The following is a 24,143-nucleotide window of genomic DNA, read 5'->3' on the forward strand; positions in this document are numbered from 1 at the left end:
ATTTGATTTTATTGTTTTATTTATTCATCGTCATATTTTAAATTTTGAATTATTTTGAATTTTGAATTCCTAGCTCAATCGTTTTATTTTAGGAAATGATAACTCAAAGACTTATCATGAAGTTTCCTAAAATATTCTCTAATCTATGTTATTTATTGCAAAATCTAGCTTCTCATTATGAAATGTTGTGTAGGTATGGCGACCCCGAAGGCGGGAGCATCCACCAGTCGCTCAGCTCTCATGAAAGAAGATCAGAAGACCGAAGAAGTGGAGACCAAGATCGTGTCGAAGTGGAGCAACATTGGAGATACAAACTTGGGGAACTTAAGCACGAAGAAGTTTCGAGAGGTCCCTTACATTGGCAAGCCATCACCTGTCGCCCGGAGAATAATCGAGAGTGGCATCATTAAGGCGGCCGGCTTTCCTCCAGCTGTTCAGTGCCACGAGTTGATGATCGAGTGTGCTCGTCACTATGATCCACAGTCCAGGACGATCGTGTCCAAAGAGGGAAACACTTTGGCGTACCTTTCAGAGGAAGCTATAAGTGAAGCTTTCCATCTTCCAGAGCATAGGGACATGATATACAAGAGCATAGAAGGAGCCAGATCAATGTACGAAGATGATCCAGATGCTTGTCTAAGCATTATCAATAAGAACTGGCTACTTAAGAGCCGTCCCCGTCTGAGCAAGGTCCCGAACACACCGCACAGGATTGATTTCCAGGAGGAGTACAAAGATTTGATTACCATGCTCAACCGAGTTACAGGAGCCCCTCATGCCTTCTATTTTGAGAAGTGGATGTTTTACTTCATCCAGGTGATTGTTCAAGGGAAAGGTACGATACATTGGGCTAGGATGATTAGCCATTGCTTGGACGTACAGTTGAGGAGACTCAAGGCTACTAAGTCCTTCCACATGAGTTCATATGTCATTTATGCCTTGATTAGGAGTGTTGAATACGCAGGACTACCTCACAGAGGAGTGATTGGAAGAGGACCCGGCGAGGTCAGAGCTTGTGATTCCTATGCCTACTTGCATCATCCACCAAGGAGCAACTATAAGTTGGTTAACGATACTTTCACGATGAACATCACCAGGACGTTGCAAGGTGGAATTCACAACAGGTTATCTCAGGATGCCCAGGAATTCATAAAGAGGTACGGTGCTTGGTTCATTCAGTTTCCGAAGTTCACTTATATTAGAGTGCATGGATGTCCTTTACCTCCATACATGTTGCCGAGATATCCGACAGACAGAATTGTGTTACTTGAAGTAACAAGACAGTTGGCAGCATATGTGAAGGCATTCAGAACAGACATCAGAATGGAGTTCCAGTACCTATCATTTTGGGTAATTCAGTTGAGGTATGTCCTAATGCTTTAGCCATGGATGACGCAGAGAAGGAGTTAGCCTTGTATTCTTTTTCATCTTTTGCTTTGAGAGAAAGCTTTGATCCACATGGACATTTAGAGGAGACAGTCGGCAGGAAGTTTAGACATGAGTACCAGATTGAAGATTTTATGATGAATCTCTTAGATGATCTTGAAGTGAAACAGAAAATGCATTCTAGATTGCCTTTGGATTTCATCAGGAAATGCAGGATTTACAGAGTGGCCGACCAAGCTCAGGACAGTGGCAGACATATCCAGTCTTCCTATGATAGAGAAAGCAAATCAATAAGGTTGGATTGGAATGAGCCCGAGGTCGTGGATTTAGATGCTTTGATGGCACCAGTCTTGTCTTGTACTCGCAGATGGGTTGACATTCAGCATCAGAAGTTGGGAGAACAAGGCATAGCTATGTTTTTCACTTTGGAAGAGAAACCTGCTGAAGGTGGAGCTAGTGTGAGTGAAGGCAATCCTAATCCTAGAAATTCAGGTGAAGGAAACCTTCGATGTGCCAGTGAGGGCAATCTCCATTCAAGAGGTTCGAAGAGGAAAGAGAGACCTGGAAAGAGAGAGTCTTCCAAGAAGAAACAAGAGGCTAACAGAGATCGATCATCCGGTACTTCTTCTAGACCTGAGAAGAGAACAATTCAAGTGGAAGAATCCATGGAGTCGATGGTACAGAACGATAGGCAGGAAGAAGGACAGGCACGGCATGGTTCACCCGATGGATCTCTCCAAGACTATGTGTTAGATGAAGACAAAGAAGACAATGAAATAACATCTCCTCCCAAACAGGAAGAAATAGTGCATAAAGAGATTCAAGTTCAAGAAACCAGATCGATTATCCCAGATTGGTTGAAGGAAAGATTAACCAAGGTGATCGTAGTAGAGGACGAGGACAATGCAATTGATTTAGAGAGCCTTGTTGGACGCTCACATGAAGTAACAGAAAAGAAGAAGGCTACCAAGATGTCCAAGATGATTCGAGATGAGACTGGATCTAGAAAACTGCAGATAGCTACACCGGCAGCAGACAAATATGAAGGTGAGATCCTAGCAGAAGAATATGATATACAGACTTTTGAGTTAGGACCACCCACAGCAGAGCAGACTTTAGATGATGCTACTGATTCATTTGAAGCATTGAAAGACAAGCTTAGAGAAGAAATGGAGAAGAATAGAAAGCTTGAGAGAGAGGTCGGTGCATGGAGGACATATTTCAATCACATCAATGAACCTTTGGGATGTCAGGATCCAGTTAGATCACCAGTGCAAGCATTGCCGCTTCAATCAATCAATGAAGCAGAAACATTCAGGAACATGGTCCAACGTACAAGTAATTGGATGGATAGATCTCATGCAATGGCTATAGAGTTTGTAACAAGGATGATGAAGATTATTCATCAAGCTATCCAGGTTCTTGAGATGATCCACAATTTGATGATAACAGTAGCTGCATTCGCCCATACCAAGGATGTTATCATTCCTGTCTTGAAAGTTATTAGACACACATCAAGGAAGATTTTAGCGCAGGAGAAGATCTTGGAGGGAGAACCTCACAGTTTATTCCATTGGTCAACCTTACTCCATATGAAGAATGTTTTCTTCGAAGACATCAGTACTAGATGTGGCCAAGTTGAGGAGGTGATCAATCCGATCCAGGACAGAGTATTTGAGGTACTTCGTACCATTCTTGGCAGAAGGATCGAGGTCGAGACAGATGTGGATATGCAGGAACTAGAGGATAGAATCAAGATCATCTTTTGCAAGGACGCAAATGTTACAGATGAGCAATATGATCAGATGTTTGCCACCATGCTCTTGATTGAAAGAACAAAGGAACTTGAATCTACTTGGGACGCAGCTCTTCTAGATGCATTCGATCAGGTCATCCACTTAGAAGAGAGTATGAAGAATCTTCTCGAGATTCCAATCGCAGAAATCGAAGGAATCGTTTCAAGATTCATTGCATATGCTAAGAAAGAGAATTGGAAAGGGAATAAGATTCTAGATGAAAGGTTGTTACAGATGACATGACATCTTAGTTCTCATTGGTTTATGTCTCCTAGGTTTTTGTGCCAAATTTAATATTTGGCTATGCATTTAATATTGTTCAGTAAAAAGGAGGCCATTTGTAACAAACCCTAATTAGGGTTTGGGTGTCATGATCTTGACCGTTGATCTATTTTCGATCTGGACCTTTCATTGTAACTGGGGATGCTATTTATACCCCCATTTTTCATTTCATTTGGTAATAGTTAATAGTTAATAGTCAATAGTTGATGTAATAGAGAAGAGAGATAGCTAAGAGATTAGAAATTAGAAGCAATTTTATTTTGTAGCAAGATTGAGTTTGAAGAGAGAAATTCAAGCAATTGTTGTATATGATGACTTGGAAATCAATAGAATATTGAAGTTATGGTGTTTTGTTGCAACTTTCTTGGTTATCTTCATGGTTGTTCAATCTACTTGAATCATGCTCAATCAAGGTAGTGTGTTAGTTTGAAGGACATTGTGTGAGACTTGATCTTTGGTAGGATTCGTAATCCAAACCACTAGCTTCTTGCTGATTGTAGGAACGCCTTGCGTGGTCGACTGGAGATATTTGAATCACTTAACCTTCAATCATTATTGTATCTTGGATATGTACCTTCGTGGTACTGTCTTTGATCTTTGATGCGTTGAAAACCATTTGTTACCATAGAAGATCGCATCAATTTCAATTGAGTTGTTATTTTATGGCAAAATTGAAGTTGGTTGAATTTTGCCAAGTCTTGTCCACATGAAGTCATTCTTAGGGTTAGACTAGATTAGACCTCTTGCAAACCCTATCCCTTTGTCATTTTTTGAAAGCTTCTTTAATTTAGCAAAGACTTTCGGAGTGTAAGGCCCCTTGAGGACACAGCAAATCACATCATACCACTGGAGCTTACCCACACGTAGAGACCCTACTAACCAGAACATTGGAGTCATCCTAACTGATCCTTCATGCGAATCTTCAGCAGTTAGCGACTTTATTCAAGAGAGGATAAGATGCCTTTAGGTATTTTATTCTGTGTATGATGGTGTACAAAATACACGTCAACACTACCCTAGGCCCAAAGGCAGTGCACCCACACCCCCCTTTGGCCTCATGTGGCCCATGCCATACATATGAGGTGGCATACCTAGTGAGCCATCCTTATAACCGTTCCCCCTCAATCATGTCACCTTCTCCTGCTTACATGATTAGACATACATAGTTGAGTCCATGGTGCAGAGGATAAGGACTTCTCCTTATAGGGTGCCCAGAAAGTCTAACCCTCTAAGCCAAAAGGCAGAACACCTTCGCCCTCCTTTGGCCTCATGTAGCCCATATCATACATATGAGGTGGCGTGCTTAGAGGTGACCCCAACACCATTCCCCCTATTTAGGATTCCTCCCTTCTCTTACCATGATGGGATACATATATAAATTATAGAGAGCCTTCTATCTTTACTCATTACAATTACTGGCAGCCATGTTCTAATAAATACAGAAATGTATTATTGATCTTTAATATCAATGAACTGCTTAACCATTATTTAGTGATTAATTACTTAACTATAGTTGATTACTCTAAAGATCAGATGCTCTTCATAACAAGGAAATGTGCCAGATTGGCCTATTTCTGAATGTAGATTTTCTAGCATATTTTCCCTTCAAGACTCAGGGCTATTTATCATCCTCTTGATTGCTGAGTTGATCTTTGTATCTCCTCTTTGGGAGTCGATGAGTCACCCTTTCCTTATGTATATCTTGAGTTGTTAAGGAAGTATCCTTTTCTGATTGGTGCCTCCTCTTAATTAATCCTTCCATTTCACCCTCTCAATCATATTTCATTATTAATGAAACTGCTGTTAATAGACATCGATCATTATGTATAATTACCTCCTATCCCACCTAACTTGCTATTAGTTTGAAGACGTCATATCTAGGGTCGATATCTGAGGGGAATTGTGAAGCCTTATGTTGTAAGATGATTCACAAAATGATCAAGGTTGACTGGCATCATGACTGGGACATGACAGTCCCCATGCATACCACCAAGAACAAGGGTGTTACTGCCTGTAACTTAATAACGGTTCTGATCTGATCTGATCTGATCGATAGTGATCCCACTAGATTCTTTTGATTCCTTTCCTTTATATCTCTCAAAGTGAGGGAGGGGTCACACCTCTTCATCATGTACACCCTTTGGCAAGAGACACACCCTTTCACCCCTCGAAAGAGTGCAACTCTTCATTATTTCTGCTCTTTTGAAAGGGGCACAACCTTTCACAATCAGATCTGCCCTTCTTATTTAAATCAGATCTGCACTTCTGATTCCCAAATTATCCCTCCTTCGAATGAGTTCTCTTCTCCCTTTTATACCTCATATTTGGGGGAGTCACAACTTATCATTTCATGCCTTCTGAACATTCTTTAACTTAGTTAAACTTTAATTATATTTAGTTATATTCTTTTATATTTTAATTAAAATTTTTTTTTTATTCTTTTGTATTTTAATTTTATTATTAAATTCAATTATCAAAGTGGGGACATTACACTCAATGAGTCGGTACATTTATATATTTTCCTCATAAATAATGATACTTGGTAGGACATGAATAGAGTGAAAGGGTACACTTATCTTTCCAACTTCGCCCACTCCCTGCTGGCCTTGTAAAGTTGTTAATCCTGATTACTTATATTCATATCTGATTCTATATCTTTTTTTCTGAATTATATATCATTATTCAATTTTTTTTTTAAAAGGTAATTTATCTCACGACTGAATTATTTTACTAATTTTCCCTATACTCTGCAAAGGGTGCAGAGTCTGCACACCCTCGTTAGCAAGGAGGTCAGCCATTGTTTCCATTTGCTTTACCTTACTCATCTTGATATATAGGTGAAATTTTGAAGTATTTCTGCAATTCCTATGATCACATTCTTAAATTGCCGATTTGGGCAATTCTTCTTTTTAACTACTTCTATTTTCAACTTAAATTTCCTTCGATTGCCAGATCTCTCCATCCCCGAGCCAAGGTGATTCTTAGGCCCCTTGTCAGATAATTGGTGGTTTTTAAATAATCTTCAGCATATGCAAATAAGGCTGACCCTTAATAAGCTCTGAATGTTCTTTTTGAATGGTCAGAATAACCTTTGGCTGCTCTTTAAAGATTAGATTTGAGTCATCTCCAGAATAGTGGTATCCATTTGACCATACCTTTATGAATAACTTTTATGATCGACCCTTTAGATTGGAACCAATTACTTGTATATTATTATCCTTGGTATTGATTATTTTTGCTAACTAGAGTTTGTTGTGAACATGTTGGCCAACTTGTAAAGGAAGCAATTCAAAATTTATGTTTGTTGAAATTATGTAAATGATGACCTTGTTGCATAAATTTTGATGTCATGGTTCAGATGAGGAGCAAAAAATGACATTTGGATATCTCATATCTCTAAAGGATTCCATCTTTTCGTAGTTTTTTTTTAATATTTTTTTTAACATTTTTTAAGCTCCTATGATTTTGGAGGTACATTATTTGGCCTCTTGAAGACTGTAAAAATATCTACGCTAAATATTTAAGGGTTCCATTCATCATATAAATGAGAAAAATAAGCAAGAGAAGAATGTTGGATAGCTGATTCTATAAAGGATGAACCTAGTCTAGGATTAGTCTTACAAAAAGATTGTGATAATAACCTCAATCATTTGGTTGATTTATGGTTTTGTTTCTTAAAATTTGTAATATCTTTGTTTAACTTGTCTAGTGGGTTGAAGTCAGTGTTCCATGCAGACCTGTCCCCAACTAAAAAAGTGAAGCTTTTGAGATTGGGACATTTGCCCCCCTAGCTACTTGTAGTTGCAGACATTCTTTAGACATCCCTAGCGTGTCTAGCTCATTATGGGACACTAGGGCTTCTTAAGGTCTCTAGCATGGGTAAGAGACACTTGGACATCCTCAAAGGTCTCAGGGGCATTGAGGAGTTCTCCTGCCTACCTTATGTTGTGATAAAGATTTTGATTTGTGTCAAAGAACAAACAAACAATCCGATGACATGTACAAATAGTTGTCCTCGGAAGAAAAAGGGAATATTTACATGGTATTGGAGACATATTAGACTATCAAAGCAACTATTATTGTTTTTGTTTACTTCAATGCATTCTCCTTTATCTTAATTTTAGGAAGTTGGTGATTAAATATTTCTTAGTATGTTTTATTGTCATCTTGGGGCTACTAGAAAGTGGAGAAAGCAACAAGGTGGGGTGCTTGTGGATGCTATCAAGTTTCCATGAAAGTTTGTGAATTTTTTTTATTGCAATAAGAAGTTTTTAAAAATAGAGAAGAAAATAAATAAAAGATTCAATAAAGACGAGATACTTGTGTTGGTGTGAATAAGATTTTGTACCAAGTAAAGGTTTTGTATCTAGCTAGTTCCTAGTAGGGGACTTATTCATATGACTTTAGTTTACTTAGGTCTTAGGTGTTTGCAAGAAGTCTTAGTTGTCTAGATACGATCTTATCATATCTTATCTTTATGACTTTTTTTTAATTCTAGTTACCTAAGTCATTTAATATTTGACCTTTAGTTGTCTCATAACATAGGATTAAGACACATGTCACGATCTTGTCTAATCCTATGTCTCAACCTTGTCTTTATAAGCATGGCCATCTCATTGTATATTTCATATTCAATTCATCATTCAATTCTTGCATCCATAATCAAGCAAGCTATTCTTGTCATTCTCTCTCTTGTGGAAGTTATTTTGGTCTTGTAGGGTTCCTTGGGGTGTTGAGGAGTCACAATTAACTCCTCTATCTTGTTTGTCAATTGCTCAACCCTCAGCATTTAGATTGGTTAGTTTCCCTAACTTCATTGTTAGTTTTTTGAAGAATGAAGATTCAATTATAAATAATGAAGATTTGGTGTTGGAGAAAACATGGGATTATTTATTAATTAGTTTAATAAATAAACATTAATAATATTAAAAATTATAACTATATATGTATATGTGTCTATGTATATATGTATACTAAATGTGTAGCTATATGTAATATTTTCGCCACCAATTGTTGTCCCCAAAATTTGGCCCATAAACCCCCCATCCCCAGAAGTCACCCTTATGTTCCCCCTCCCCTATTCAAGAATGATGACATTCTTGTCTTTTTTTTGGATTAGATATCATATAATCATTACATAGCATCAGGAAAATCTGAGTTCAGCAGTATCAAGGCACCAAGGGAAGGTGCATGCACAAAAGTATACAGTTAACGGGCACCTCCACTATAAGAAGGATGATTACATTAGATATACATATTTGCAACCAAAAAGCATTAGAGAACTAGGTAAATAAGATTTCAGAATCCGGTGAAGAGTTGTTTCCTAGTGGGGGGATCCAAGCCACCCACCCCAAGTTTCCATCCTGCCACACTTCCACCCGACCATCAAGTATGGCGTGTTTGTGGGGGTGAGAGGTGTGTTCATGAATCAGATCCGCTTCCTCCTGAGTGATCTCCATGTGTATTTGTCTACGCTCCATGTGCCTCACAAAGACCATTAGTGCTTGCTCAAAGGCGGCCTTGCCCAGTTCATCCCTCTCCCAAGTGAATCCATGAGATAACTCTCGGATGTAAACAGTAGTAGCCCCTTCCTTGATCCATCTATCAAATTTGTCCGAGTCCAACTTAAGTACAACAGTGACCTGCATAGAGATAGAGTAAATAATGAGTCTCCTAAGAGACTCAGTGAGGTGCCCGGTACTGTTATTAAAGATGTCATCATTACAATACTTCCATATGAGCCAAAGAACCTCCAAAGAAAAACAAGACCAAAAGATATTTGCAATTTTCCTACAGCCCTTGATATAGCCTAGAATAACATGTATGTTTTCAACAGAGTTAGATTCCAAATTAAAGCCAAACAATCTCCATATTTCTTTTGCAAAATGGCATTCAAAAAATATACGTTTCATAGTTTCAGGTACTCTGCATATGTTACAGTTTAGGAAATTACCCTCCTTATCTTTTATGGGGAGTTTATTTAATAGCAGGCGCCAGCCAAAGAATTGTTTTTTTGGTTCATTATGAGCCATCCAAAATTTACACAGCCTATCTTTCCAGTCCTTTGGTTCCCAGTTTAGACCCCAACATCTATTAAGGTGCAAAAAAATGGTATCAACCTTGGTAAGTGAAGAATAGATGCATTTAGCTTTCAGGGAGGGGAGAGGAGTGCCATCAGTCCAGCAAAGTGCAAAGAAGGGGGGGGGTGGAGGAGAGGGGGGTGAGAGGGGGGGAGAGCAGAGGATAAAGCCATTTTAAGTATGTTATAGGTCCTGCTTTGGGATATCGAGATAGAGAAGGTAAGTTTCAGCTCCTCCCATGATCTCAATTGGCCATTCTCAAATAACTGCTCAAAATATTTAATACCCATATTGTGCCATTTCAGTGCAGAGCAGCCTTGGAGAACAGCTAATGGTTTTCCATTATGGAATAGATTCCACCATATTGATCTGTTATCGACAATATGTCCCTATATAGTGCCATTCACTTTGATATGTACCAAGTGCTTCACCTGTTCCCAAGCTTTTCATAATGACTTAAAGACATCAGAACCAGCCGGGGATACCTCAGTCTATCCAAGAAGAAGGTCAAGAATGGGGAGATCTTTCCATTTCTTGGCTTTCTTAGGGACCGAGGATACAATATTATTTCTTATAAGAACTTTCCATCCAGCTCATTACCTTCCATGGCCTTAAGAATCCACTTGGAGGTGACGACAATGCCCTGTAATTTCAGGTCTTTCAACCCCATCCCACCAAATAGTTTATGCATAGTGCACCACTCCCATTTCACTGCATGTTGCTTCCTAGTACCCTTTCCATCTCACCATATGAAATCCCTAATCTTCTTTTGAACATGATTGAATTGGTAATTTCCAAAGAGCCAAGCTAATGAGAAGTAGATATTATATGAGGCCAATATTTTTTGACACACCTGAAATCTTCCAGCCAAGGAGAGAAAGTTCTTGTTCCATTTGGAGAGCTTCTAATCAATCTTATTCCTTACCCATTCCCACATTTCTTTTAGATTTGGAAGAACAAAGAAAGGGATACTTAGGTATTTTAGAATCTGAGTAGGGCCCAACCAATTGAGAGAGAGTTTTGAAAGCGAACCCGGAGGGTTGTCATCCCAACCAAGGAGATTGGATTTGTGCATAGCGATCTTACTGCCAGAAGCTAGGCAAAATAGATCTATATTTTTCAGCAAAGCAACAAGGTTCTCTTCCTCGAGCTTAATTAATATTGCAGTGTCATCAGCAAATTGGACATTATAGATTTCCTTTTTGTTAGGTAAGGATATACCCCTAACAGGAGGAGTGATAGAGGAGTCCTTAAGTAAGTAGAACATTGCATCAGTAGCTAGGACAAATAGGGTTGGGGCTAGAGGACATCCTTGCCTGATGGATCTAGTTAGTGTAAAATTGGAGGACCTTATCCCATTTACTTCAACAACGTCATTGGCATCACATAATAGAGTTCTGACCATATTACAAAATCCAGGAGGGAAGCCTAATGATTGAAGCATCTGAATGATATACTCCCATTCTATCCTATCATAGGCTTTCCCAAAGTCTATGAGTAACATGGCTCCATTTTGTCCTGATTCCTTAACCCAGTGGAGTGATTCCCAACAGGTAATTAGATTTTCCAGTATATAACGTCCTTTAACAAACCCAGTTTGGGTAGTACTGAAAATCTTAGGTAGGACTTTCTCCAATCTGCATGCAGTCAACTTAGCTAAGATTTTGTATGACACATTCAATAGTGTAATAGGCCTCCAGTTTTTAAGTAGGGTTCTGTCACCTTCTTTAGGAATAAGCTTGATCAGAACTTGATTAATGTTTTTTCCCAAGGATCCAATGTGTATAGCCTCAGTGTATAGAGAATGAAGGTCATCAACAATCCATTCAATATTTTCTTCATAAAATTCTACCGGAAACCCATCAGGACCAGGGGATTTATCATTATTGAGGGCCAATATAGCTTTCTTGATTTCTTCTTTTGATATAGCCATTTCAAGCATCCTACTATCCTCCTTATCAATAAGTTTGGGGACCAAAGACATGACCATCTTTCTGGCATTTTCCTATTCCTCCCTAACTGGTTCAGCAGAGAATAGATCCTTGTAGAACTGAGCAAAGCACTCAAGAATTTCCGTTGGTTCAAAGAGGTTCTTATTCTGCTCCCATATGGTGTCTATTTTCTCTCTTGCTTGTTTCATCTTAAGAAGCTGGAAGAAGAATTTAGAGCCTCGATCTCCAGTATCCAACCAATTTAATTTAGCCCTAGTTCTCCACCCTTTGATTTTCTGATTTTGCAATCTTCTAAAATCAGTCTTGGCCCTAATAAGCTGATTGGTGAGTGATACATTCTCAGGATCCCCTTGAAGATCCAGCTCAGCCACTTGGAGGGCATTATGCAGTTGTAACTCAGAGGCTCTGACATCCTTAGCCTTCTTTTTACCCACAACCTGGCAGAGTGAGGTCCAGGTTTTGATATTCTGGTTCCATCTGTCAATGTTGGACAATTGGCTATTGTCGTATTTATTAAACATTTTGACAAGACACAGGGCACACTTCAGGTCCTCATCCATTAGTAGACTAGTATTCATTTTAAAGTTCGATCTAGGGTTTGGTGGGGCCACCCTACTATCAGTTATCTTTATCCCAACCATAATAGGATGATGATTTGATAGTGTATATGGTATGACAACATATTGAATACCTTCCTCATTTTTAACAGTTTCGAAGAAGTCTTTGTTGAAATAAAATCTATCAAGCCTGCAATAGACTCTCTTATTATATTGTTGGTGGTTACACCAGGTGTACGATATTGATTTATACTCTCCCTTCTTTCCTGCTAAAGGATCAATCAGTCTCATCTTGTTAACCATCCTTTCCCATTGTACTCTCTCAACACCCTTCCACTCCACCTTGTTTCCTCCCTGTTTATCTTGTGCATTAATTACCATGTTGAAGTCTCCTCCCAAGAGCCAAGGGATGTCTTCCACGTTTGCAAGTCATTCCCACATAACCCCTCTTTCTTGGTAGTCATTGGAGGCATAGATTGAACAAATGCCAAAGGTGGAATTGTCATTTTGTATGATAGCCCATATTGCCCTTTCACAAGGGGATTGTCCCCATTTAATGACCTTATTTGCCCATTTAGGGTTTAATAAAATTGCAGCTCCGCCTTTTCCTTTAGGGTGATTGGTGTAGAAGGGAGTGGCCTCCATCCAAATGGATTTTAGACCAACTTCTAAGGTAAATCCCACTGATTTTAGCTCCTGGAGCATAAGGCAATCAATGTCCTTGTGCATATTTAAAAATCTTTTGACCACATATTTCCTATCAGGGGCCTCAAGTCCCCTGATGTTCCATGAGATGGCTTTCATCATTAGGAGGTTAATTCAGGATTGTCCACCAGGGACTTAAACCCCTCAAAGTACTTAGGCCATTCCTCAGGCTTAGAGAGGTGACTGGCATCAAAGGCCACTGTTGAGAGTGGTCTACCTCTTTTCTTCTTAAGCTCAGAGAGCTGCCCAGGCCCCAATGAGTCCTTCCTAACTGATATCTCTTTAGCGGCCTTAGGAGATCTTTTCCTCCTTTTTTTCTTAGATTTATTTCCAGCTAGGTCGTCTCCCCCATTATTAGTTCCAAAATCAAAAGCTCTAAGATCTGGGGAAAATGGATTATCCCCATCATTGTTGATAATATCAACTTCATCATACTTCAAACCAGGTCCAGTACCATGATCTTTCTCTAAAGGTTGGTCGGAAGGGGGAATGGTAAGCCCCATTTCCTCATCAATGTCACCAGATGTCAGCTCAAGGGGTTTGGTGGGGTGTGGTGCTTCCTCACCCTCAACCTTGGTCTCCAAGGGAGTATTTGATATTGGAGGAATGTTCATCTCCCCAGGAAGGTCATAATTGCCCCTACATTTAGGCCCTTGAGGGGATTGACTTGCAAAACCGGTAGCATTGGTGGTATCATGAGCACCACCATCCTCCCCTTCGATCAACTCTTGGAGGAAGGGCATGGTATAGGACTCAATCTCCTTTTTTTGGTTTCTTATTGATAATTCAAGTTGTTTTCTGTGTTCTGCAACCATTTTCAATTTTTCAAGGACAATTTGTTGTGCATTTTGAGTTCTGGGTCCACCTTTATTAGTAGAGATTCCAAGTACATCAGATTCCAGTGGGATAGAGACACTGGCAGCCAAATTGGCCTCTTTCAGGGCCATTTGATACTTGAGTAAAGACTCAACAATCGAGGGAGGAGCACTGGAAGGATTAGGGCAATCTTGTGGGTGAAAGAGTGGGGGATCAGGTTCGGGTGGAGGTGGCGGGTCGGTAGAGTTACGCTGTGTGTTGATGGAGGGGCCGAGAGATGGAGATTCAGGGTGAATTGGGAGGGGAGAAAGGCCAGTCTGCTTCGAGGGGTCTTTCGAGGCCGAGTGTAATTGGTTTCGAACAAAGTTCCTCTTGGAAGGGGCAACATTTTTCCCTCCTATCAGAGGGCAATTTTTAAGGAAATGCCCACTTTTTCTGCATTTATGTCATGCATTAACTCCCCCCAAATACTCTAAGGGACATGAAAATAACTGGTTTTCAATACATATATCTATTCCAGAGGGGAAATTCGAGCCAGGATTGAAAGCAATGAGTACCCTCGCATCCATATGGGGTAATAAGGCAGCAGAAGAGTCGATTTTAATTACTTTGCCTAGAGGTTTGGTAATTTTTGAGATACAGTTCCATAAGAATGGGGGAACATTTTTAATAACTACCCATTTAGGGTTAGAGAGTGCCATGATTTCCTCGTTACATGCAAGAGGGGTCCAAGGAACGGCCCTAAAACAAGCATTTCTTACATTCCAAAATTGCTTATCGATAACTTTCTTCTGTGTTTCTTTATCATTGAAAAAAATAAGGAATAATCCTTTTTGTAACATTCTATAGAAAGAAAAATGAATGCCAAGTTTTGTACACCAAATATCTTGAAAACATCTATTCAAATATTGTCTAGACGACATCCTATCTACATCAAGGGTTGCTAAAAAAATGGCAGAATCCCTAAGCCTAGAAATTTCCTTACAAATGCAATCAGTCATGGAAGAATTAGGTTTAATGACAACTCTTGGAGCTGAGGCAACCTCACCTTCTTCGCGGGCTTGGCTTGCTGCTGCATCATGAGGGACCTCTGGCTCGAACTTCGCCTCGTCTGGGAAGGTTGTGCAAAGCCCTTGAACGGCTTGGCAGAATGTTTTTTTCCCATCGTTATTGCTTTGGTTGGTATTAATTCCAACCCCATCGCTATTCTTCTCCATTAATGGAGGCACGAGCAGGAGTAAATGCGGGGGCCTCCCAGTAAGCTTGGGAGCTCCCAGACGGAGAGCCGACCTGCCGCCAAGGACCATTCGTATTCGTCCTTGGTTGCAGAGCTCCACCCACCAACTTTGTCTAGAGTTTCCCCGACATTCTTGTCTTCAACTACTCAAACCTCATTATTTAGACTAGTTAGATTCCCCAACTTGATTGTTAGTTCTTTAAATGATTGAAGATTTGACTAGCAATAATGGGATTTGGTGTGGAAGAAAACATAGGATTAATAATTATTTATTATTAATTAGTTAATAAATATATGATGTTAATATTAAAATTATATGTATGAGTGTGTGTGTGTGTATGTATAATATATGTGTAGTTATATGCATATTATATTTGTGGCACTAGTTGTCGGTTACAAATTTTGGCCCTTTGGCTCCGAAAGCCATCCTTGCCCCACCTTTGGAGATTTTGTGGAACATAGGTGGAAATTCTATTTTCTTTCTTATCATTCACCACACACACATACATGGGTGCTGCCACTATAGTGTGCCCCACTTATGGACATCCTAATTTTTGCCTAAAATTGCCTTTTTTAATAAAATTTAATGATTTAAGCCTTGATGGGTTCCATCTAAAGAGTTTTAATTAAAGTAGGTTAGAGTAGACCCTCTTAGACCAAAGCCATTGGGTAGAACCCCCGAATCTTAAATTAAACCCTCAATGGAGTCTCCCTTGCACTCATTAAAACGCTAATAAGAAACCATTTTTGCTTCAACTTTTGGAGGATCAAATGAAGTGATTTGAAAATTTTAATTTTGTAAGTATGTTATAAGCTTTCCAAAAAGCACAACTTTGAATATATTTATTTTCTATTTCTTGTGAATATGGTTTTTGTAATAAACATCAAGATCTTTGTTTCACACACATGAATGAATAGAAAAATAGAGAAAATAAATTTTAAAAGGAATCCTAAAAAATATCTCTACACTAGATATTGATGTCCTCATTTAAATAAAGAAAAAAGAAGCTAATGTAGATGTGTACAAAAAAAGTTATGTGATATTGACTAATTTTATGTATAAATTATAATTAATCTTAAAAAAATAAAATATGCAACAAAAAATTATGAAAACATATCTGTGCACCATGTATAGTTATGTGATATCAAACAAACATCACTTTTAAAATAAAAAATAAGCTATTAAAGCTTATACAAAAAATTCCTTGAATCATCTTTTAAAATGTTTTAAAAAATACATTTACAATCTACATAGAAACACTCAAAAGTTAATAGTTCACATTATCTTCAAATTGTTAATGGTTTAGTTGCTATGGTTTATTTCCAAATTCTGTGGAACAAATTTTGAAATTCTATTTTCTTTCTTATCATTCGCTAAATCTTTATGTTGCCTAGTTGAATATTTACCTTGACAACAGATGTTTCAATTTTATTTTATGTATGCATACGTACATGTGCTTATAATATATAAGTACACATATAATATTTATCACTATTTGTTGAATGTCATCCCTATACCCCTCTCTTATTTTAAAACTTTATAGATTTAATTTAAAATTTTATTTCTTATCATTTACTACATCTTTCTTTATGTTGCCTGGTTGAATATCTATCTTGGTGAGGAATGTTATAATTTTATCGTGCAAGTAAAATATTATCAGGATAATCATAATTCACAATGAAATCTACTCATTTATATTAAATTTCATAAGACTGTCTTTGTGTATAAAATTCCATTCTATACGTGGTCTAAGCTTGGAAGAATTTCAATTCTTTTTGAATACGTACCACAACAATGAAATTTTCTACAATTGAAAAAACGTTGTGGGGATTTGTCTCTGCTATTACTATTGTTGTATTCCTTGGGGAACGTGGCTTTTCCAATAATTATAATATGCCAATTTGGTTTCAAGTTCTACTTTTACTCAGACTAAGGGCTTTCCTTCCTCGATTAATAAGATAATTTAGAAGCTCCTTGACTTTAGAGAAGATATTTTTTTAGTAATTTTCCGCTTTGAAATAATTTTAAAGTGTTTTGGGAAATTTGAAAGCAATGGTGTGCTTTTTGAAGCATTTTCCTAATTCAGTCTAGATTTTGTTTCTCTATTATATAATTTTGATTGACATGTTTCAACTTTAGGTTGCCAAATGGATGTTGAGTAAGGGTCAAGGAATGACGATGGGCACATATGATACAATGATACTTGCATTTGATATGGAAGGGAGGGTTGATGAGGCTCAAGCATTATGGGACATAATTTCTTCAAAGTATTCAAGATCTATACCCAAGATGTTGTTTTCAAGAATGATATCCATGTATGAGAAGCACAACATGCCGGGAAGGCTTTTGGAGGTAAAATACTAGATCTCAAATATGCAAATAACAAGGAAATTAGGTATTTCATTTCTGTTATCTGCTCTAGTTTGTCTCTTCTTTCCATCCAAGAAAAATCTACTTAGTAAAGATGTACGTGATAGAGGAAATTATAACCCTTTTGAATTAAAAATAAGATAATCAGGTTTCTTTTCTCATTCCTTTAAATAAAGGGTTTTTTTTTCTTTTCAAAATTTTCACTTAAATTATGAGATCATGTGAAAAAACATTTGTTAAAGTGATACTATTTGATTAGAATATAATATAATTAAATACTATTTAATGCAAGATGTTTCGCTTCTAGTGTTTACTTGCAGTTTTTCTTGGGTTGTACTAATAAGGTGAGCTATCACCAAAATAACTGAGTTGCCCCTATTTTCTGTTAATTTCTTCATTGTATATAAATGCTCTATTTTGTTTTGATCATAGTTTAAAAACATGGGCTTGGCAAAAACTTGGTAGGTCTAAAATTGATAAAATTTGATTTGGATTTGGGACTTGTGAAAAATTTCAAACATTAAAGTTACAAATTAATCTTGAAAACATACATAAAATTGTATTTAGAGAACTAATAAGTAGTTTTCCATTCATTATAGATTTTAAAAGAAGTTGAGTACACCTCATATTGCCAATAGCCATATCATCATAAATCTCAAAGTTTTGGACATCAATATCCACTATCATGCCACATACGATCAGATTCATACTAATACCTTGTACTGTTACAACTGTCATTGCCCCATTCTACTTTTTCTTCTTTTATGAAGAAAGGAGAGAGGAATGATGTCCTCATATAACATTGGTTTGTGGTTTGTACTTTGTCAAAGCAAGACATTTCGCCCATGTGTCTGTGCAAAATGATATTTGAAATGGATGATGCCTTCCATATTCATCCCACCATAATTACACACTACTAGTCATGTACTTTCCCTTGGGTTTCCATACTTCAAAGTAGGGTCCTAGTGTTACCACCTCTCTCTTTTGTCCTATTAAATGGGTGTGCTTTGTGGGAAAGATTAAAATCCACTCACTTTTCTCATTTATGGAGAAAATGATTAGACATATTCACTCCATTTGTTTGACCTCTCTTTTCACGCATGAAAATGGAAATGTTTTTTACCCAATTTCAGCCTTGACTAATCTCTACTCGTTTTCAATAATAGAGTTGCTTATTTTATTATATTTTACTTTTCTCTTTTTTTAATATAACATTGAGGATCATTTATAGGGCCTCGTGCCAACAAGAAATGCATACAAACTATAACAAGAATGAAAATTTTAGGAAAATCGAAGGGTTAAAAGCACATGGAAGAAACAAGCCTAGTACCAAATCATTAGAAAAAACTATATCGACCATTTTTGCTACAGCATTTGAGAACCATATGACACAAATGAGGACCAATGACATCATCTTCATTCTCATATTTTGAGGAAGAGGAAATTGAAAGTATCCAATGAGTTTTATTAACCAACATCCCACTTAATATGAGGCCGACTTGAGGGATATGAAGGGAATCCTGCTCACTTTTAAAGGACGAGGAAAGGAGTTTTGAGCATCAATATGTATTGAATTTTACACCAAAGATTTGGAAAATGATGTTAACTAGAGTTATTCTAGATGAAGATATAGGGATAAAAGAGACATCAATATTAGTATCTCCTATAGGAGAATTCGAAGGCAAATGCTTACCAAGATTACTATTGAATATATACTTCTAAGATTGTTTGCATTCCTTTCCTTACCATCCAATTGTGGCACCACCACATTTTTCGCTCGACTTTATCACCTTCCTTTCCTTCAAAGGAGAAATAAGTGTAACCAACCTGTCTTGAGATGCCTCATTCAAATACTTTAATAGTCTACTACCCTAATGCTACATTGGAGGAGGCCTTGGAGAGGAACAATTTGAATCATTAAAAGATTGAGAAAATGACTTGATAACATATAAATGAGTTAAAGATACTCCTTTCCACTAAGTTGATTTCATAGACAACAAAGGCTTTCTAGCAAGACAATAAGCAAAAAGATGACCTAGTTGAAATCATTTTCGACTATGAAATGAAATGTTTTAATAATCCAATATTTGCTTTAACACAATCCTTAACCTTGAGCCACACTTCATTTGGTAGATATTTTAATGTATCAATCTCTATTTCAATGTGGGTTGCTATAAAGTGTATTAAACCATTAGAAGTAGGGTCAATTTAGAGAAATCTACTCAAAGCATTGGCAATGCCTTAAAAACAAGGGTCAATGCAAAATTGGAGAGGAGGATACAACAAGAAGACCCAACTTAGCATAATAGTAAAAGTCTCTATAGTAGGGTTGAAAATTGAAAACCACAACCCACAACTTAACTAACAATACATGGCTGCCCCAAAACCAAGGCTACCTGCCCAACATAAAATAATTAATCATCCATAAATTTGCACAAGTGAACAAAGAAATTTTGAGTGCTTGGATATATTTCAATCAATGCCTTAAGAAGTGATTCCCATGTATTTGTGATCCATGTATGCAAAACAACTGAACTTGCCCACTATTAGACTTCTTTGTAGTAGGTGTAATCTTCATCAGGTTTGTAGAGTAGGATTGCATTAAGATTCAACAAAGCAACAAGTTCTAACAATAACACATTATTTATTAAATCTCCATTAAAAGTACTTGTCATCAGCAACAATTTTCCCTAGACTTCAATAGATTCACATTCTATTGAGAAAATTAGAAGACACACTCGACATTAAGAGGGTTTCTATTTTCAAAAAATCTAACTTTTTAGACAAAGGAAGCAATTAGGATTCTTATTTATTGTTTTTATTGTGAGTTCCCTATGGGTTTGCCTAAGTCTCAACTTGAGCACCTTATGGATGGATCCTTTTGTTGAACCCTAGGATAGATTGGTACTTGAACCTATATCTAAACCACATTTTTACAATTTGACTCGTCTTCAAAGAATTTGGTCACATAATTTTAAATATTAAAACATTGTTTAATAGAGTTGTTTGTAACATTCGTGAGTGCAATAGTAAGAAAGTTAATTTTATGGAAAGTGTTTTAATTAGTGTTCCACAAGGACATGTCCCTCCACCCATGGCCACCCTACCCCAAAATCCTGCCATTTGGAGGACAAGGATCTTGGGATGCTAGGACAGTAGGGAACACCATGCTGCCAAAATGCCATTGCTTGTAGATGGGGGAACTTCCAAGGACATCTCTCAATGCCCCCTGATTTGGAGACCTAATGGATACATATGGTTGTCTCAAGGACCCTCAAGTGACTTGTCAATGTCCCTCAAATGCACTAGAAACTACTAGGTGTCCCTCAACCCCACTAGGGGCATCATTCTTAGATCCCCACTAGCGCTTGTTACTCCATTGACCCTAAACCTAGGCCCTTAGTCCCATTACCCTTGAGGCCCATCTCTTCGTTGTGTTGTTTCGAGACTTTGTTGAACATAGGCTTATATGGCTGCTCTATGAAAAGCAAGCCATTCGGGACATCTTGACGTACTTGTGATAGTTGAGGGGCCTTATGCATTTCATTTTTGGGGGATATCCTTGGGAACACCACCTAAATTTAGGACATCTCTACTTTTCTATAAAAATAGGGATGTAGAATCAACCTTTTGTCCCTCTTGAATCTCTACTTTTCTATAAAAATAGGGATGTAGAATCAACCTTTTGTCCCTCTTGAAGCTCCTAAAATGTCCCTACTTTTTGGGACGTATTAAAACTCCAAGAGGGTGATTGTTAGGTGGGTGAAATCTAAATTAACCTCTATGCTTTTATATATTCAATGCTACACTCAAGATGATTCCAAATCGAGTTGCTTCTAAAAATAGATATTGTAATAAAAACTATGGATAACTTTGATCATATCATGTAGCTTCAAAGTGTCAACTATCAAGCGTGCCTAGATGTAGAAGTAACATTGCAAAGATTCATTCATTTTCCCTTGAAACCTCTTCTCAAACCATCTCCTACGTATGTTCTATAAACATACAACATATAACAATCAAATAATTTATTTTAAGACTTCAATACAAAAAAGTCAGTCAACATTTTCCATCATATTTGATAATATTTCCCATAAACGAAATTGCAAAATTGTATATCCCAATTAGTCTTAGCACACTAATATATGTAAATTTTTATATCAATAAATTATCTTCCTACAATGTAAACTTTTCTTTACGCACAATTTTTGCACTTTTCAAAGAAGTAAGAAAATGAATATGTTTTCAATAAATATAAGCAATCTTAAATTAATTCTCTCATTAATGGATGAAGTTTTTTAATTCATTTTTCAACTAAATCTTCTTTTAAAGGATAAAACCCAAAGAACAAGGAAATTCTTGAAGATTTTAATGTAATTTTGTTTTCCCAAAGGAAAGTTCCATTGAGTTAAGAAATGGAGGCTTCTATGTATTTTTTTGTGTTTGTTATCATATATCCCATGATTATTGCAATGCCTTGAATCCACGACGTTTTGTTTAAAGAATCATTCGACAAGTTAAAGTTAAATGGAAGAACTATCGCCAAGAGAATTGAACAACTTTTTTATTCTTGTAGGTGTACCATTTTTCATTTTAAAGTGCATAACATGTATATCTATTAGTACTTTTGATAATGTGTGCCTTGCTCATTTGATTTACTAATGTTATTTTATTGAATGGGCATAACACATCACTTAATATCACAAATTAAGAACAAGAAACATGTAATCAAGGTATGGTCTCTTATAATGGATACATGATACTTAATGTCTAAATGATTTAGAAACATTTTAATGTTTCTATGGAAGAATAAGGTCATAAGCTTGGTACTTTAATCAATTAATTATAAAGGTTTATTCAAGAAAATATAAAATAAATATTTTTCCTATACAATATTGTAAATATTTGATTACATTTATTTCAAGTTAATAGGAATTGTTTAGTTATAGTGTATTTATGGAAATATAGTTTGTCTTTGTATATTTTGTTGTAAGCACTCTAACCTTTGTCTCACTTGTAGATCTTTATGGATATGGAGGAGTTGGATATTAGACCAGATGAGACTACACTGAAAAAGGTCGGATATGCTTTTTTAAGGATGGGTTTTAAAGATAAACGAAATGAAGTTCTCATGAAGTATAAACCAAAATGGAAGTATCTTCATTTTAATGGTGAACAAGTTCGAGTACGTAGAGAAGACCTAGAAAACATGCAAAAACTATAAACTAATATATTATCCTAACCTAGTTGAGAAATCTTTGAAGTTGAATTGTCATTTTATTCATAATCATCTGTATATTATAATCTTTAACTTGTTAATATCTTTACTAAATGTATAATTCTTATTGTGCAAAAGCTTAACTTGTTGATATTAGCCTAGTACTTTTTTAAAACATTGATAATTCCTTTATATGATATTTAAGTGCATCTAAGGAGTGTTATGACACCTCTATTTTGAATCTTTTTTTTTTATTGTATCATGGTTCAACTTTTAAACCACTACCCAGCAAATCTAGTTTCATAATTTCATTGATTGTGTTCTTTGTTTTGACTTTTACTAAAATGATATGAGAATAAAAGATAAACCTTAGAAGAATTATAAATATGATGTGATAGAATGCTATCATTTAAACCAAAATGATGTTTGATACTTACAATTTGTCGTGACTAGTACAATCCAATTAGGTTATCCTTATTGTCATGGTTACATCTCATTTAATGCATTATACTTTATAACATAGTACAACTTTCGCTTCAAATAATTATTGTTTGCAAGTGTCTTGATTATTCTTCAAGTCATCTATATCCACGAGTCTACCAACTAGCTCTTGAGAGAGGGAAGTATATAAAATTGCTCTAATTGTAGGTGGAATTTTTGTCTACCCCAACTATTATTAGACCTTGAACTCTTCAAGAAACTAGACCAAATGAAATATATTGGAAGCTATTGAGATAGCTCAAACACAACAATGGTTTAGATACCTGATTCTTCGAGATTCAATTTATCTATAATGCTTAAGGTGTCAAGTTTATGAGGTTCATTAGGTTCTTATGTATTCCTAGATCATTTAAGGCTCAAACAATTGTCTTTTTAATTCAAATGATATATAGCTATGACAAGTTGGCTATAACATTGCCAAAATATTGAGATTGAAAAGTTGGGCTTGACACCACACTATATTAATACCTAACACAAACCACAAAACACTCATTCGTACAACTCCAATTGCTATTGGAGGGATTTTTGTAATAACCCACCTTAATTAACCCAACAAAATTGACCATTCTTTTTTTTTTGCTTAATTTAATCATTGTGTTTGATTCAATTGCATACTCTGGGCATCCATCCATTTGGATTAAGCATTCATTCACCTGGGATGAGCATCTAACCAGACGGGTTAGGCATCGGTCCATACGGGACATAAGATTTCATCTATCCAATACGGGATAGGCATCTACCCATATAGGTAGGCATGTATCCAATCGGGATAGGAGGTGCTCTGGCCAGAGACTTAGACTCATCGGGACCATTCGGGTCCCGAGCCACTCACTAAGTACTACACTCTTCTAATAGAAGTGCATCGAGGTCGTCATCCTTAGGAGTAATTAAATAACATAATACAAGCTTGAATTCTGCCTCGGAATTTGGCTTAAAGCCTTGGGAAGTCAAGCGAATCCATACGGGATTCCTTCCGAGTATGCATTGAATTACTTTTTCGCTTTTATTTTACTTATCTTTCAAATTAGGATTCTATTAAATCCTTCTATACCAAGCCTAGACCCCACCCATGAACGCCTGAGTACTGGGGACAACTCTGTTCCAAGATTGCCTACATACCCGTTTCGGCACGTGATCAAGGCGTAAAATATGTAGTTCTATTTTCTACTCTATGGTTTGATGTAAACTGATTAGTGGGTACGCAACCCTTTCTAGGGTCAATGTCCCAGACAGTTTCTCTGT

At 36.8% G+C, this 24,143-nt stretch overlaps 1 protein-coding gene across 2 annotated transcripts in view; it reads left to right on the forward strand.

Annotated features, from left to right (window-relative positions):
- LOC131077453 (pentatricopeptide repeat-containing protein At4g18975, chloroplastic) overlaps positions 1-22,632 on the forward strand; it is a 74,543-nt gene extending 51,911 nt beyond the window's left edge. For both annotated transcript variants that reach the window (XM_058014943.2, XM_059207493.1), the window contains exons 5-6: positions 16,952-17,164; positions 22,203-22,632. In XM_058014943.2, the coding sequence (XP_057870926.2) occupies positions 16,952-17,164; positions 22,203-22,406 (417 nt within the window). In that variant the 3' untranslated portion in view covers positions 22,407-22,632. The remainder of the gene's footprint in view (positions 1-16,951; positions 17,165-22,202) is intronic.
- The last annotated feature ends 1,511 nt before the right edge of the window (positions 22,633-24,143 follow it).

The sequence above is a fragment of the Cryptomeria japonica genome, chromosome 6, assembly GCF_030272615.1.
Source record: "Cryptomeria japonica chromosome 6, Sugi_1.0, whole genome shotgun sequence".
Lineage (NCBI taxonomy): Eukaryota > Viridiplantae > Streptophyta > Pinopsida > Cupressales > Cupressaceae > Cryptomeria > Cryptomeria japonica.